At 42.8% G+C, this 17,787-nt stretch overlaps 2 protein-coding genes across 3 annotated transcripts in view; one reads left to right on the top strand and one right to left on the bottom strand.

The window, feature by feature from the left end:
- Positions 1-17,787, bottom strand: part of LOC142559776 (V-type proton ATPase 21 kDa proteolipid subunit c''-like) — a 74,753-nt gene that overhangs the window by 11,542 nt on the left and 45,424 nt on the right. Inside the window, exon 7 of one of the 2 annotated variants that reach the window (XM_075671420.1) lies at positions 10,333-14,824. The exons of the other annotated variant lie outside the window; for it this stretch is intronic. The gene's annotated coding sequence lies outside the window, so the exon portion shown is untranslated. Of the gene's footprint in view, positions 1-10,332; positions 14,825-17,787 lie in introns of those variants that run through there. 2 annotated transcript variants of the gene reach the window in all.
- LOC142559857 (uncharacterized) lies at positions 587-1,540 on the top strand. The gene has a single exon (XM_075671535.1). The coding sequence runs from the start codon at positions 680-682 to the stop codon at positions 1,538-1,540; it is 861 nt and encodes a 286-aa protein (XP_075527650.1). The 5' UTR covers positions 587-679.

Genomic DNA, 17,787 nt, shown 5'->3' with positions numbered 1-17,787 from the left:
AAAGTGTGCGCAATGCAGCAGCTGGGAAGACAACCTACATTCTGCCTACAATAGGTGTACGTCCTTTCAAGAGCGTTGCCAGCTGCTGACACTGCTACCACGCAACCTAACTGTGAAATATGTGCAGGAAGTTATTCCAGAGGCAACGAGGTACGTTATTCAAAAATCGAAGAAGATGGTGGATGAAGACGGCGTATGGTCAACACAGGAGCGATATACAAGATGTAAGCTACAACACGAAGACATTACCACCGTTTTAGAATATTACACCATGGATGAACTCGATTGCTCTAGACAGACACCGAACAAAAAGGATGTTGTGAGAATCGAAAAGGAGGGAGAGAAGGAATGGGTACCTAAACGGTTCATGACACGGTCCTTGCGAGAAGCATTCCGCCTCTACAAGCAAGCTCACCCTGCCTCCCAGGTTGGCCTCACAAAATTCATATCCTTGCGTCCTAAGTGGGTGAAATGCTCGCCACAGTGGCAAGTGTGTGTCTGCGTGTGCTGTGCAAACTTTCAGTTGTGCCTCGTGGGACTGCAGAACGCCTCTGGAAGGTCGCTTTCTCCCGACGATATGCAGAGTCTCTGCATATGCCAGGAACCTACTGCGTCATGTTTCCTCAGGAATTGTGAGCACTGACCACAAGATGGCATTTTCACTTTGGAAAATTTTGACATGAGCAGCGAGGACGAGGTGTTGATTGCTTCATGGGAATACGGTGAGCTAGTTAAAAAAACTCTGACCGCTTCATCATTTATGAGAGAATTTCTAAGAATAACCATGAAATGGATTCCCCACAACTATATCAGATCTGTGCAAGCAAAAGCAATACATGAAGAAAAACAGAGCTGCGAGAGAGGTGCAATTGTTTTGCATTTTGATTTCGCCGAAAACTGGACAGTTGTGCTTCCAGACGCAGTACAAGCGTACCATTGGCAGAAAAAGCAGCTCACCGTGTTTACCTGCGTTGTCACGTCAAGAAAATCGACTCAGAACTACGCCGTTATTTCCGACGATATGTCTCATGATTCAGCTCATGCATGTTTGGCTCTGTCAAAAATCAAAGCACACCTCGAAGACAACGCGCCAATCTACACCAAGATAACACATGTGAGCGACGGGGCTCCCGCTCACTTCAAGAATAAATATCAGTTTCATGAGCTACAACGCAGTGAATGTCAAGAGATGAAATGGATGTTTTCGGCCACTGGACACGGCAAAAATGCTTGCGACGGCGTTAGTGGGCTTGTGAAACATCGAGCATCACACCACAACTTGCGGAAGCCTGCAAGTGAGGCCATACAAACAGCCAGCGGCTTCGTGGACGCAATTCAAGGAACGCTAAAGAATATCACCATTCTGGAGCTCCCACAGAGGGAGCTTGCAGACTTTTGCGAAATGAAGAAGGAAGAATGGAAAGCGGCAAAGAAAGTGCCTGGAGTTCAGACACTCCACATGTGGAAGTACGTTCAATCAAATGAAGGCAGTGCATCCTACGTGGCATCCACCGCTGCTTCGGAATCGAAGAGACTGTGATCTGGTTTGTGCTTCGGGCTCGACAATATAATGTGCGCATATCGAAGTCAACTGCTGCCGTTTATTTCTTGTTACGATTTTCTGAATTGCAATCTGCACATAAAGCAGCATACCATTTGTAAATTGTGTCCCTATTAAAACTCCTGCTGATTAAAAACCTTGCATATCAATTGTCCCCCTCAGAAGACGACGTTTTGTCTCCTGACAGTGCCCTGTCGAACCATTGAACACAGAGGTAAACAGATGCAGGTGCAGACACGTCGGCTTCAGAAACACATTAATATTCATTTTTATATATAAAAACTTTTCTAAGCGCCGATAAATGATCTAATATTTTTTAAGAATCGATTATATACCAATGTAACTTACGATGATAAATTAGGCAATAAAAAAACGTTTGACCGCCGCCAGCCAGTTCTTGAGACATCAGGTGAAATAGCGAATTTATTCCCATTTTGACGCATCAAGAACGCCGCTAACAAGCGAGTAGAAGCTCTACAAACATTGAGGATGGTTCGGATATTGCGGTAAATAAAATGTAACCAAGTTCAGTGAGTGCTAGAACAAATTTCTGAGAGTTACTATTTCTAAGAGGCAGTAATAAGCAACTCTAGATAACAGAAACATGAACTCAGTTTTGTATTCATTTTTATACTATAAAACAATATAATGCAATACCTTTTTGGTACCTTAAAATTAACTATTATTGAGGATTATTCAGGCAAATTTTAATGAAATTCGACGATGATGTTTTTTTTCAATCGAAGTCAAAGTTGTCACTTTTTTGACGTTTTTGATCTTCGGCCGAATTTGAGGCCATATTGAAAAATATCTATCAAGTGTAAAACTACAAAACTTGCCTAAACTGAATAAAAGTAGCTGGAAAATACTGAGAAAAAGATTCAGTGTGGAGATCTTTACGCATCTTGCCCTGAGGCTGCCCTGAAAAGTGCCTTTTTTGCACCGAATAGCTCCGGAAGCGAAGTTTGGGCTTTTTTATTTAGAAGATTGACGCAGCGAGAAAATGTTTTTTTATTTTTTCGTATAGTACATGTTGCAAAGAGGTCACGAAAAAATACTTATGCGCAGAAATAATTTATTGTGCATGCAGTGAGGCTCCAAACTTGCAACTTTGCGAAGTGGCAAAAACGACGTTCTCCACCTCTTGTGACATACGATTTTTTTCCGAGAAAACTACGAAGTTTCTTGCAAAACTAACGTTTATTCCTTTGTGTGGACACATTTGCCCATCAGATATAAAAATTTCATTGAAAACAAAAAATGGTCATGGGACCTCGATTACCGTTCTTATCTGAACATGCCCATATATATTATATATATATATATATATATATAAAACACGCTTGCCAGTAAAAATATTGACTATTCAAATTCACCAGGAAAGCACTTGAATTTCAGGGCCCTCAGTTGTCACGTAATTGTGCAATGACTATATCCAGGATCCAAAGAGAAAGAAGTGAGAACCTGAAGGCACTTGCCATGGCAACAAGCTGTTCATCGAACTGATGTTCCCAAGGAAAAATTTTAACAAACTACTCTCAATAAATAAAGAACCAGATGATAAGCCTACTCTTTTAGCAGATGTGTACAGTCTCCTTGCTGTGCACCTGCAGGTGTCGCTAAATTGACAGAATAACGCATCTGTGACGACATTTACGTGGACTGCATGTTTGATATTGCAGACAAGGGGAAGAGCTGTTAAGTCATTAACATCTTTCAAGAGTACTATGCTGTTTTTGTAGAAAAGTGGAGCTGTGTTATGCAGCAAAACATTCCTCACTACTTGAATTACATTGAGTCATTGTGGTACCATGACGAAGATTGTGAACCAAAACATGATGGTTGAGCTGCCAGCAGCATTTGACACAAGTGAGCAATTTCCTGCCATTTTACTACTTGGGGCACAGCCACCTTGCTGGCAACATGTCATCAGGTGTGCCTTCTTAAATTGTTGGGCCCCTAGTTTTATGGATGCATGCCAAGAGACTAGTCCGCCCTTTCACACCCTGCACCAGATCCACAGGCTTTTCTTGTACGCAGTGCAAACGATGAAAGGGAATTCTTAGTTTCAGAGCACACCGCAATGACAGATTCAAACCATCTATACGCATGTATACATTACAGTAAACTGTAATAGCGATATACCCTTCTCATATTGCAAATGCTGAGTGTAAATAAAAAAACGTTCCGCACTGTTTTGGAGGTGTGGGCAAAACTAAAAGGTTAACAACACTGGGGGAAAAAATGAATTTCATGTCTTATAAAAGAAACCTTTGAGAAATTGATTTTTGTGGAAGAAATTAACTATGTAACATACGCTCTTATTTCGCCCAAGAATAAACTTCCGAAACACAGGACCTTACTTGTAACTCCCATGTTGTTTTGAAATGTCAACCCCATCAATCAATTACTCATCCTGCCAGCTTGTACAGCGTTGGATACGGACCCTTTTCCTGGCATCACTCGATTCGCCGACCACATCCAATCGCCGTTTCATTCCAATAAAGGTGCACAGGAGCGCATCTAACACGTTCCCGGACCTGTCAGACAAGTTGGCAACCCCCACCTCAGTTGCCGCCCGTCAAGCTATTGTCTCCACCCCTGCTTGACTCTTCCTGAAAGTGCAACGGGAGCCTGGCATGGTTCCAGGTAGTTGATCTTGGTCTCGAGCAAAGCTGTTTTGCAGCTCTGAAAGTTCGTTCCAAAACAACCTGTCTCCTCCAGCTGAGCGCTTTCAGACAGGGAGGCAACACCAAGGCAACACCTGTTGCAAGTCACCCATAAGTAAGTCACAGTGGAGCCCTTGGAGCGACCCCATCTGCCGAATGTGACTGCACTTGCACGGGCGCCTACCATTGGAGGAAAATGACGACACCTGAGCGGGCTCGACGACTGGCCGAAAATGATGTGACCCCGAGAGACCAAAGGGGTTAAAAGCGAGAGACAGGCAGAAGAGACATGCATTCTTTCATTTCTTTCGTGCTTCTTGCAACTGGTCGCAGCATCCGATTTGCTGCCAGCCATCGATGACTTTACGACTGTTAATTACTTTGTGCTATTATTGTAAATAATGTAAATAAACCTTCGGTTTCATCTCAAAATCCTCCTCAACGTCGGCAAACTCCCGCACTCCACGGCAAGATCCAAGAACAGATATCCCCAAGGACAAGTTAGTGTCTTGACTTGCTGGGAGGAAGTGGTGCCACCAAGTTTGTGCATTATTGCACCATTCTGTAGTTTCATTCTGTAGTCGCACATCATTCTGTGTGTGAAGAATGTAATCGGTATAAAATGGGAAACCTTCCCCAAAATATTTCAGGTGAAAACGTTTTTTTTTACATTTGAGGGCCATTAGGATTTTCTTAAATGGTGCCAAAGCAGTTGCAAAAAATTTTCCTAAATTAGAGTGCTTCATTAAGCGTCATAAGACATATTATAGTTAGTAGACATGTTTCTTTATTTTATTAGAAAACAGTTAGGTACTACTTGTGCATATTTATTTGTCTAATGCGCTCCTGAATTTGACAAATATATAGTGTCTTCTAAAAGTTATTTGCAAAATATGGCCAAATAAAAAAGCTCAAAGATAGTCATACAAATTTCTACAAAACATCTGCAAACATTTGGGCCTCAATTGTGCATAACAGCTCCGCAAAACCATGCTGAGCTTAGAAAATACAATATTTTGGCCTATGTTTACACGTCAATAGACAGCTGTAGCTGTCCTAGTAAAAATCCAGTGAATAGTGGCCATCATAGAGAAGGACATCAATTTCTACTGAAAGTTTCAACAAATGATTTTTGTTTTGAGGAAGAAACATATCTTTGAAGTTGACACCCGAAATTTGGTTGTAAGATGGGATTCATTGCACTAGCTTATGGCCAAAATTGGAGAGCGAATTGAGGCATGTAGTAGGTGAAATGTCAGAGCTGGATTTACAGCATTCAAAGTAAGCGCCACAATATGCGGTTGGGCATCACATTAATGTGGCTTGGCTTAGAGTTCTCGTTTTCATTAAAATTATTTTATACAGGGCGCTTCATAAAATGTGTCCGAAATTTCTTAAACATTGCGGAGCAATAAGCAAGCATTTCCCCTTGGCATTGTTTTTATTACACAGGCACACATTCTAAAATCATTTGTAGAAATTTTATGCATTCTTTTTTCCAGAGATAACTTGAAAGTTAAACCTTTGTGTGCTAGATGTCTTTCCTAAGTGTAACAAATTCAATTTCCAAGTACACATTAACAGCCTCTAATAAAATTGCTATATATTGGCAACGTGTCGAACACTTTACAAATTTTCAAATCTGAAATTTCAAACAATAACAGAGACATGAGAATGAATGACTTTAATAAGATATTTAGTGTTCTTCGGGCAACATAGCCTCTTCATAACTGTAATTGTCCCTTGAAGACACCTCGTAATCAATATCAAAGTTTAGTGTATCACAGTTCATGAGGAGTTCTTGAATTGCTGAATGGTTCAAAAAATATGCAGGCTTTTTCCGCTAGTTCACTTGTCAAAAAATGATCAAAATGTGAGTAACACCGACAGTTGGATGGATGGATGCTACAAGCATCCCCTTTGAAATAAGGTGGTGGGTTGCACCATCAAGCTCTTTTTATTTTGCCTAATGTCCTATATATATTTTTCAGAAAACACACAAACACAAAGAATTCCCAGCATCGAACTTTTTGAACCACTGCAGGGAACTCTCTTGTTGTACGCCTCCGTTGTTTGTGGTCTCCCTACTTTTCAGCCACCACACCTCCAGTCGCCTCTTACTAATATCTATTGAGAACATATTTACTTTTCCGCTGCTATCCCTGAACCCAAGGCTTCAAGGAGGCCAGAGGAGCGTTAACCGGAACCTGGGTAGATGTCTTCACATTCTAACAAAACATGTTCCATCGTTTCCCTAGCTTTACTGCAGCAAGCACATGCATTTTCGTTCTTCGTGTACCTCGCTTTATAAATGCACGTTCTAAGGCATCCTGATCTCTCTTTGAAAAGTAAGGTGCTTCCTTTTGAGTTATACATTATTTTATTGCAATAGCAATTATATGGACACTCCAAGCACATTTCTGCCATCAGTGTCACCATGAGGTTCCGTATAAACTGCACAAGGGCAATAACCGTCGCTGCATGCCCTATGCTGCATGTGCGAGTGAACGCGTGGAAGTGGGGCCAACTATCGCTGCTCAATCTCGCCTGCGCAAGAGAGACTAAAGCGGGGAGGAAGCGCTCAGTCTTCCATTGCGCCCGAGGCACCTAACATGGCAGGGCACTGGGGGGAACCATTCTACTATGGCTGCTACTGCGCATGTGGCAGCCGCGCGCAGTCGTGTGGCCATATCTTGAGAGCCAGCTGCATTGGGGCAGAGTCTAGGTGCGTCGGTGACTCGTAGCTTTGCGCATGCTGTTTGTTCTCGGTGCTCGCTTTGTGTTGAAGCAATAGACAGTGTGAATGTCATTTCGCTGGCTGTTGCTGCCACATTTCCTCATGCCAGCATTTTGACAGCCAGTTTTTGCAGTGATAGAGTGAGATGTGTTTATGTTGTACTTGTTAAATTTGTGTTTACGTTTACTTTGTTTTGTTTATGTGCTTGTAATTCCTTGCCTTTCAGGCGAAACAGCGACTTTCGTTCGTGATTTCGTTTTTTCCTTTGAGGTAGTTACTCATCACAGGTTTCTTTTCCACTGCCGCCACCAATGAAATTGTCTCAGCCTCTCTCACTTTGTGTTTGACATTCTTTGTTGCCATGTTGGTGATCATACCGGTTGCATACTTTCTGGTAAGCTTCCTAGTTCTTTTCCTCCACTGTGAGTCAATGTTTTTCCTGTACAAATATCTGAACACTCTCACAACCCATTTACTTTCTTCCATATTCCTCAGTCATTCTTCGAAATAAATTTTACTCTGAGCTTCTCTCAATTCAAAACATGTCCAGCCCATATCACCCAAAGCTTCATTAGTAGTCTTCCCGTGAGCGGCCAATGCTAGGCGTCCCACTGACCTTTGGTTGCCATCAAGTCGCGATGGTACCCGACTTCAAGGAAACAACCACATTTCCAAATGTAACTCGTGGAACCATTACACCTTTCCACACACACCAGAGCACCTAATACCTATTGTATCCTCACAGATAAGCTTTGTCACGCCAGCTGTTATATAAAAACAAAACCTATCATAAAATTTTACCTTGAGCGACTCCTAAGTTCATGGATGCTTCATGTTCATGAATTATCTCGGGCACGGTACTTAAGGGGTTATAGCAATGAATGCCCTGCTGAAATGTGCCTATTCACTTTAATTTACTGCCAGGCCAAAGGGCACGACTGGCTTGGTGTTAGCTAGAGTTGGTTGCAACGCTCATTCTTGGCATGCACCTGCATTTGCAAGCCTTCATTTGCAACACCTCTCAGTCCCTTCAGAACACACTTCTGAAACTGAAAATCGGGCTTTTCAAATACCAAAATTTCATAACCGAATACTTAACACCAAATATTTTGTAAACAAAGTGAAATATAAAAGTTATGTGAAGTTTGTTTAGCAAAAAAGTTAAGCACAAAGCTTACTTGCATTATTATGTAAATGCAGTGCTGTTTAGAACTGGATGCTTGCAGTCATCTGAGGAACTTGTAAATGGAAATTAACTGAATGGTAATCAAAAGTGGCGCACCAATACGATAACATTGATGAAACACAGGGAGAGAACCTCACTGGATGTACAGAGAGTATGGTTTATTGAAAGATTAATACTAGAGCACTGCACATTGTTTTACAAAGCTGCGAGCATACTGGGATTGTCCGAAGGTCGTGCTGCCTAAATTGAGGGGACATACTTATAGGCTACCTAAAGGCAAGGCATAGTTAATCAATGACCAGAAATTACCGACCATTGGTTAGCTGCTCCATTTATTCGTTCAGCAACTGGTACCTATGCGCAGTAGAATTATTCGAAACAGTTGCCACTCGCATGTCTTTCTTCCTGTAGACTCCAAAAGTGCAATTCATTATATTTCAACAGAAACAAATGTTTTACAATTTTGATAGTAAGTTCTCCAATACAATATTATTTGAACAGTGATAGTTCAGCTAGTTTAGGATTTGGAGCAATTTTCGGAGCAGGAAAAATGTCGTTTTGGAGCAGTTTAGAAGCAGCCACACCAGCATTTTGGAGCAGTTTAAGAGCAGAAAAATTTGTCATTTTGGAACATTTGGAATAGTACAGCAGTAATCTGTGGCCATTTTGGCGAAGCTTCTTATTACTTTGCAATCAGTAAGTGCTGCTCAAGCACGAAGTAAGACACAAAGCTAACAGCAACCAATCAATGTGGCCTTCCCACGAAGGGTATACCATGTATAGTATGTTGCAAACATCTTGATTTGGGTAGGTAAGAAACTAAATTATGTAAACAATAAAATTTTGTAGGCTAACAAGAACAAAGATGTGCATCAGGGTGCAAGACAGACATAAAGTTACAAATGAGCTAGAACAGTCTGCACCGTCAGGTACAAGACAAAAAGTTATGGCAAATGTCTTATGTGCATTCCAAATGACAGATGTGCATTGTTATGCTTTACCGTACTAGACAAGAAGTGTATTACACCCAACAACAATGCTCGACAATAACAATGCTCGACTCGACAAGAGACTATGCATCTATGAATGGCGCCAAGATGAGATGCCTCTTTACAGTGTGTCGCAAAGATGGTGACGGAGAACAACGTTCGTACTGTCCCGTACACTCGCTTTCATTGTGAGGCAGTCTGTCGGCTTCTCGTGTGTCGTGTGGCCTCTGCGAATACATACAAATCGATTCGGTGTAAAACCAGAGCTTTTGTTGCTGACACCCGACCGACCTTTAGGAGCACTACCGTTTACTGCGCCCAAGGGCAGAGATCACCACAGGCACGTCCGAAATAGCTCTGAAGGCCTGCCAGTACAATTACTATGCATTTTGGTGCTCATACAGTGACAGGAAACAGCAGGTGCACACATGTATAACTAAGGCATACATACTGTGCCCTGTGACGATTGCCTCTTCCCACTATTGGTATGCTTCACCACATAATACTGCTACATTGAGGTGAAGTTGACTTTCGGGAACCTGCATTATGTAACGCGTCGTGCTATCTGAGCTTTGAAGCCACTGCCAAGGATTACAAAGGTGGAGTTGGCGCTCTTGCTAACAGGGGCGAATCGTTTTAATGAAAAACACAGCACCAAACAGCAAGAAGCTTGGTAGCGAACGTTGAAGTAGCTAGGTCTAGCATTGCCATGGTGGTGGCTACGGCTGCCAGCGGATCTGCATGCAACAAACCCTCTTTGAGGTGGCGAAATAAAATTGTAGTGGGGGTAGCTTTGATCAATGCCAATTCAGACCAGCGGTCATGGCAAAAAGTCTGGAAAATCGGACGGCAAAGGGTTTTTGCATCCAAACATTCAGGTATTCTTATACATTGACTCTATGGGGTACCACTGTGCCACGAAGGCGTCTGAATTATTGGGCATGTCCAAAAAATCGGGCATCCAGAAAATCTGTCATTGATTACAGTTGCATAACCCTACTGAAAACATTGCATTGCCTTGAAAACGTGAAAATACCGTACTTTTGTGCAGTTGGCACAGACTGCACTTTAGTGGTCGCAGCGAGGAGCAGGCAAGTTGAATAGTAGTGAAATGGCACAGTTGGATGACCACTGTTTGAATAGCAAGGACTATTTGATTTGCATTAGAAATTATGAATATTTGCACACTCTTAATGTAAATGCTTTTATTAGGCAACCATGTAACTACAGTCACTGTCAGATTTTTTGGGCTCCTTAGGGCCGTGAAAACATCCGAAAAAATGAATGCATGCCTTTTACTGCCATGATTACTTTGTTTAGCACAAAACAACGGAAACAAGAAAGACGACAGGACAAGGTGCTAATCCATAATTACTCTGTTTAGTGCAAAACAACGGACATAAGAAAGACAACAGGACAAAGCGCTAAACAAAGTAATTGTGGATTTGCACCAACTAGCCCGCTAACGCATTGTGCCTTTTACTGCCCCCAAGGACTCCAACCGTCCCAGGCACGTCTGGAATAGCTCTGAAGGCCTGCCAGTACACTTAATAGATGGATCAGTGCTCGTACTGCAACAGGAGACGGCGGGTGCACATGTGTATAAGGAGTACATACTGTGGTCCGTGAAAACTGCCCCTTCCTACTTTTGGTATGCATATGCTTCCCTCGTAACATTGCTGTATTGGGGCAAAGCTACTTTTCAGGAACTGGCATTGTGCAATGCGCAGTGATTTCTGAGCTTTGAAGTCATTGGCGAGGATTACAAAGGCGGAGTCGGCGCCATTGCTAACAGCAGCAACTTGTTTTAATCAAAAACATGGCTCTGAACAGCAAGAAGCTTGGTAGCAAACGCTGAAGTACCTAGGCCTAGTGCTGCCGCGTTGGTGGCAAAGGCTGCCAGTGGATCTGCAAGCGAGAGCGCCTATTCGAGGCGGCAAGATAATGAAAATGGGTGGTGGATTTGATCACTGCTGTTCCGCACCTGCGGTGCTGGCAAAATGTTAGGGAAATCAGACGCAAAGAGTTTTTGGGTCCGAAATTTCATATGTTCTTATACATTAGGTCTACGGGATACCGTGGCAGTGCCGTGGAAGACGTCCGAATGATCTGGCATGTCCAGAAAATTGGTCACAGACTGTAATTAGAGAGAAAGTGAAAGCAAATTTGCAGCGACCGTTTGAAGTAGAAGATTGATTTGGGTCCTCAAATAATACGATAAAAGTTTACAGAGGAGTTGGCAGCCTTCCGCAGAGAACAAACTAAGTTTCATGTGCCAAAATCACGATTTCATTGAGGAACGCTGTAGTGGGGAACTTCTAATCTGACCACAAGGGGAGCTTTAATAGGCCCCCAATGTACGGGATACAGACGTTTTTGCATTTCCCCCCAATGCAGCCACCACGGTCGGGATTTGAACCCGCGATCTCATGCTTAGCAGTGCAACACCATAGCCGCTAAGCAACTGCGGCGGGTAGCAAAAAAGTGCTGCACGTACTTGCGCTGACAGGAAACAGACGCATGGTTACAGTGGCATCGTCATATGTCACATAGGGGCCCATGAACACTTAAGTTTTTGAGTTGAGGGTTGCGTAGATTGGAGAGGTACGTGCAACAAGGATGGCAGCAACAGGTGCACGCGGTCCAAGGTTATTCAACTGAGAAATTTCAAAATACAAGAAAAAGTATGCATGCCCTGAACTTAAATTTTTTCATGGTCTTCTGTCCCCTCGTTGCCAAAGATAAAAGCTCAAAGCACCTATGCAGTGGAATTCCACATTCTATGGTTGTATATACACACTTTACTCTGGAATGCTGAGGACGCTGTTACCATGATGAAAAGTACTTAATGCACATTCTAGCACATTTCATATTTGCCACTACTCATCGAGCAGCCTGGGACTGTGCACTGTCTCTTTTCTTCAGTTCAGCTATAGTTCAACACAGAACCGTGAACAGCAAAAAGGGGGAGGCAACAACGATGCATCAAGGTCTTTCGTCAGAATGCGACCGCTCAAGGTGACCTTCGTTTCAAGCCTGTGCGCAAGTGTAAGCTACTACGCGCATTTCCTTCATTTTTTTTTCTTTCCCGCAAGGCCCACTGAAAATTTTGATACGGCACAGGCCGGGACGGATCGCAGTATGATGAATCGACCGGTAGAATTAGGTAGCATGCCCCATGTACGGAGATAAGCAACATAGAAGTGAAAGAAAAATATAGAAAAGGCTGCGCACTCCTTCCAACCAGAAACGTCGAGGGGAGAAAGATCGCCATGTGAAGCACAGGTATTGTAAAAAAAAAAAACTGCTACCTTATCATTTTTACCACTGCCGTGTGTGTGGGTGTACACACACACACACACACACACACACACACACACACACACACACACACACACACACACACACACACACACACACACACACACACACACACACACACACACACACACACACACAGCTGGAAAGCTCAGCCTTGCACAAGAAAAAAGGACCAGCCCCTTTTCCAAACATTTAAATGAGAAACATTAGTACAGCGAGGTTGTTCGAAACTGGCGCGAAAACACATTTGCACCATCTGTGTACGGAACTAGGAAAACCTACGGACTTCGCCATACAGAAAGAAAGGTAGATGGCGCGAGCTGATGCTCCATTGCATACTAAGAATGAGAGCCAGGGAATCATGGCAGAAACATCTTGGGAAGAGAAAAAGAAAGACGGCAAAGGTTCTTGGCTTGTGCAAGCATTCTATTTTACAGCGAGTAAACAGCATAGCTGTGACAAGAGCAGCAACAAAAAGAAGAAAAAGAAGAAGAGTGTGACAGAGGGAGAGAAACAGGCGTGTTTCTTTGGAATGCAGAACATGCAGCATACACTATAAAGTGCCAAAGAGACGGGGAAAGCAGATGGCGCGAAGGTGTATGTCCTCAAAGCTTGAAAACAATTTCTAAACTACAAGGTGTGCCGAAGTCCACCTACTCTCATCAGGTGGCTCCCGCCTCCAATTGCATTTTAATTAAAATTACAGTCGCGTCAAAGGGAGAGAGAGAGAAAATAAGTACACTTGCTTCGCGCAGCTGCACCCATTCAAATTTTACAGCAAGAGCACTCCCGCAAACACAAAAGTCCGCTGGCGCGTTCGCCTGGGCGGAATGCGCTCGCTTTAGTAAATTGCCGCGCTGGCCTTGGCAACGAAAAGGTGTCGTGCGACAGACTGCTGCATTGTAGCACACCGAAAACCGCGCAGACGCCAGCGATCGCCTCGACATTGCTGCGAGCTTCTGTACTCAGAAGCCAGAGGTATGCTGCCGTACCAGAGGCAAAATAACAGCCACTGCCCCTAACATGTTTTGTGGTCATAGCATTATTATTATTTTTTTACGAATGTGTCTGTGTTAATAGTTTGTGTTAATATAAAAAGTAATGTAAACAAAATTTTAATTTATCAACTCTTTGCAGCAGTGTAGTTGTTACCTGCAACTTTGTTTTTAACCAATCATGAAGGAGCAAGTGGCAATCTCGATGATGCTTCTGGTAAGTGCCATTGGGCGATGATGCGGTCTTCAGCGATGTATCTGTTTGCATGATTAAAATATTAAATGTTTCAATATCTGTGCTTTGACCTACACTAAAAGCATCTCCAACCGTCAGTCTATGCAACCTACAACAGAAAGACAATGGCGTGAAAATGGTGGCATGTGTGCTAGTTGGATTGAATTTGTAGTAAGAAACAAAACTGAGCGCTTAGATGAATGACACAGATCTTGTGTTGTGCACTAAGCTACACCAGCCTTTATTTAAAGATTTCATTTTCTAAACTGTTAGGGCCTCTGTGGGTGTCCCCAAGTGCAACTGTTCATGCAACTACACGACTATGAATCCACACAGGAGTGTTTTCCACCATTACAGTGGTGGAACCGCAATTAAAATTATGGGAATAGGCTCATTACGTGACCCAAGAAAATAATGGCGGGTGGCCTACTCCAGGCAGCAGCCGGCGTCTAAGCATAAAGGAATAAGCCATTTCGACAACTGTATTTTTACTATCTTTGCACACAGCCGCAACACACCAACTGTCGCATATGTACAAATAAATATTTCCACGCTTAACTATATATCCACAACATTTGCCATACTAAGCATAGGTGTGCGATTAATGGGATTAGGTTCACACACTTGCAGCACATTCTTTGGACTTCAGGCCACTATTTATCAATTGGGAGCAGTACAAAACTTGCCACAGAAGGAGAGGTGAAAGAAAGAAAAATCTTAGAGTCCAAGCTGTTCACTGTGATTTGTGCCAAAAGCCACCAGACTAGAATGCACAAGAAATTGTCCATTATAATGTGGCTGCTTGATGTGATGCTTTTTTTTTTTTTTACAAGAAGACATTTAAACATGTTTGCCAGAGGGAATGGGGACTGCTATGGAATGGACAGAAGGTCTTACAACGGGAACACTTTTGTGATAATGCAGGAAACTGAGCAGGTTGTACTGCGCAGGCAAAGAATAGTAGTGGCTTGGTTAGGTGAGAAACAACACACTCTGCTGAAACAAGTACACAATCCTGGCAGTTGCATCTCTTCACTTGACGAGTGTCCAATGTGAGAGACCCCGCTGCAAGAAGTTCACAATGACCCAGCTGGGGTAGAAGAGCTCTGGAGAGTGGCGGATAAGAGGGAGCTGCAGAACATGAAGGTCAAACAAGTTACTGAGAAAGCATAACAATACAGTAGTGCTACTGCAGGCATAAAAAGGGTACAGTAAAGCTTCATTTGAATGAAATTTTCAGTCCAATTGAGTCATGTAATATTCCCATGCACATTGAGCTGAACACTAAGCAAAAAAAAAAAAAAAAGTTTTGGTTAAGCGATCTCGCAAGGTAACTTTCAGGGTTTACTAACTTTTCCAAGACAAGGCACCATTAGTTGCTTGCAAATGCCCTCTTTAGGAGGTCCCCTTACAGCCTTGACCTTTGGGACCTCCTCCTGTATATTTTGTTGCTGTGCTTTTTTCTTGAATGAATGAATAAAACTGTTCTAAAAACAAAAAAAAAAAGGCCACAGTGGTATGGAATCACCTGGTTTGATTTTTGAACCCTATGCCTGCCAACTCTCCCGATTTGTCTGAGATTCCCGAATTCCGGTCATTCCTACTGATTGTATGGCTGTAACAAGGGTTCATATAAAACAACTTACTCAAAATTCAAGGAAAATTCGTGGATTCTAAGGATGAAAAAATTCAATGAGGGGGAAACAAACCTTATCCATACGGGCACACTGGCAGACCGCGCAATCTCGTTCATCTTAGCCTTTCTTGTCTTGAAGCTAAGTAGCTGCTGAGATTTTTTGCTGAGATTTTCAGCGTTGGCTTTACAACTGTAATGATGCCAATGGTGTTCTAGAATGATGGTTAGCAGTGCGTGCATTAGCCAAAGATACTCATTGTGATAATACTAAATGGCTGAAAATTACTTTCCATCAGGAATTTCTTGACTGCAGCACTTGAAAATGGAGCCTTAATTGCTGCAGTATGAACCAAGCTAGCAAAACAACAGAAATAGTAGTACAGCTTCATTGCTTCATCTAGCTCCTCAATTGGAATGAAAATTTAAATGAACCTGTCGTTGGCAGCTAGAGACATGCTATATTGCACTGCTTAGTGACACTCTGAAAGGAAAATATGTCTAAAATTGCTTCTCAATAGGCAATGTCCGTGGCATAGCCCCTATGTGGAAGTTTGTTACTTTAAATGTTCAAAAGTCGCAACCAACCCAAGTTTTCGAGGAACTTAAGCGACACATTTATTTTCAAGGAGCTTCAAGGGCCCTTGAATCTGTTTTCATAAATTCAAGGGTTCTTCAGGATCTTAAGAAGGTGTATGAACCCTGCATAACTCTTCTGAAAGAATTCCCCAACTCACAAGGAGAAAAAGAAAGAGGAAGACAAACATTAAGGAGTACGCTTGAGGCAAAGGAGTTTTATGGCTTGCACAAGAGGCATGACACCACTGCAAGGACGGCCAACTCACGTCCACTGTTTTTGCAGATTATTCTTACATGGTTCACCTGCTCCGAGGTGTGGCATTGCTGCTTGCTGAATGTCGAGGATCGGCCACTCATTTGGCCGATATTTCCAAACCCGATGCCAACTCTGGACATGATCAGCACATGCGCCTGGCAACACGGACCTTCTGTGACTTCACCTATCACTGAACCCACTACCGGTGAGACCGGATACAAACACCGACTGTTGACGATCCTAGTAGGGCACGAGACCACTGCAAAGATGGCCAACTCATGTCCACTGTTTTTGCAGGTTAGTTATCTGAAGGGCGTTGTACCTTCCAAGACCAGCAACTACTGCTTATTTGAGGTGTCGTGCCCGACGGATTTCGTTGATGTACTTAAACAGATGCTAGCGTTTTCGGGGGACGTGTTTTCCACTTTACCTGTACTTTTGCTTGTACTTTCTGGTGATGTTCAGCCAAACCCAGGCCCAATGCCAAGGGCAGAGGTGGATTCCTTTGCTACTTTATTGGAAACAACGCACAGGCTAGAGGCAGCTGATGTCGCTACTATAGAAAAAATATGTAAACTTGACGAAGGGCAGGCTGCTTTAGTGGCCGAACTAAACTACAACAAAAATGACCGTTCAGCTTTTTCAGAAACTGTACGTCGACTTCAAGAAATGCTACTTTGCGGGCCGATCTAAAGGCATCCTACAACAGGCAGTCTGCCGCAGATGGCGAGGTCAAGCTGCTTAGTACAAAGATTTCTGCAATGAAGTCGAGGACTTCAATTGAATGCCCCCGTGGCCCAGACCATGGCTCTCATTCATTGAGTAAATTTTCTCAGCGAATTGAGAAGATTTCTTTGAGGTGCAATGAAAATGAAAATAGAATGAGAAGCTCAAACTTGCTGCTCTTTGGCATAGGAGATAATGTCCGAGAAGACTGGGCTGCATTGGAGCGGAAGATAATTTCTTTCTGCTCAGAGAAACTTGGTATCGCTGTAACAGGCATGCAGTTTTTCAGAGTGCATAGAATAGGTAAGTTCGCTAATGAAAAACGCAGACCTATCATAGCTAAGCTGACATATTTTAAAGATAAAGGATGCATCTTGGCTTCTGCGCACAAACTAAAAGGTTCTGGTTACTACGTTTGAGGGGACTTTTCCTTTTCTACATGACAAGCCAGAAAACAATTGATCCATCATCTGAAGACGCTAAATAAACCATTCAAACTTTCAGTTGACCGACTGCGCATTGATGACAAACCTTATGCATATGATGCCACAAAGTGTTCAGTAGTGGAAATTAACAGATAGCTAGAACAAGACACATGTGAAGTGCCGCTAACTCAGCATTGCTACATCATTAACAATATCATTCACAAATTTTAGAAGCCTGATGTCGAAACGCGAACTCATCTAATCTTGAAGACTGCGACTGCACTATTCTTTGTTGTTTCTTTATTAGGTCCTTTGTTACTTGGGAGAGCTTGTCAACTGGTTGCCTTGGTGCCTTGCCTCCCACTTAAGACAAAGCTAATTAAAGCACAGTTGAATAAGATGGAGTTCATTAAAGCACTCGAACCCACAACCTTTGGTGGGAGTTGAGTTCACGACCTTTGGCGTTAATTGAGGC

Source organism: Dermacentor variabilis, chromosome 10 (assembly GCF_050947875.1).
Source record: "Dermacentor variabilis isolate Ectoservices chromosome 10, ASM5094787v1, whole genome shotgun sequence".
NCBI lineage: Eukaryota > Metazoa > Arthropoda > Arachnida > Ixodida > Ixodidae > Dermacentor > Dermacentor variabilis.
Note: the sequence above shows the minus strand (reverse complement) of the source record. Positions and strands in the feature narration are given on the sequence as shown.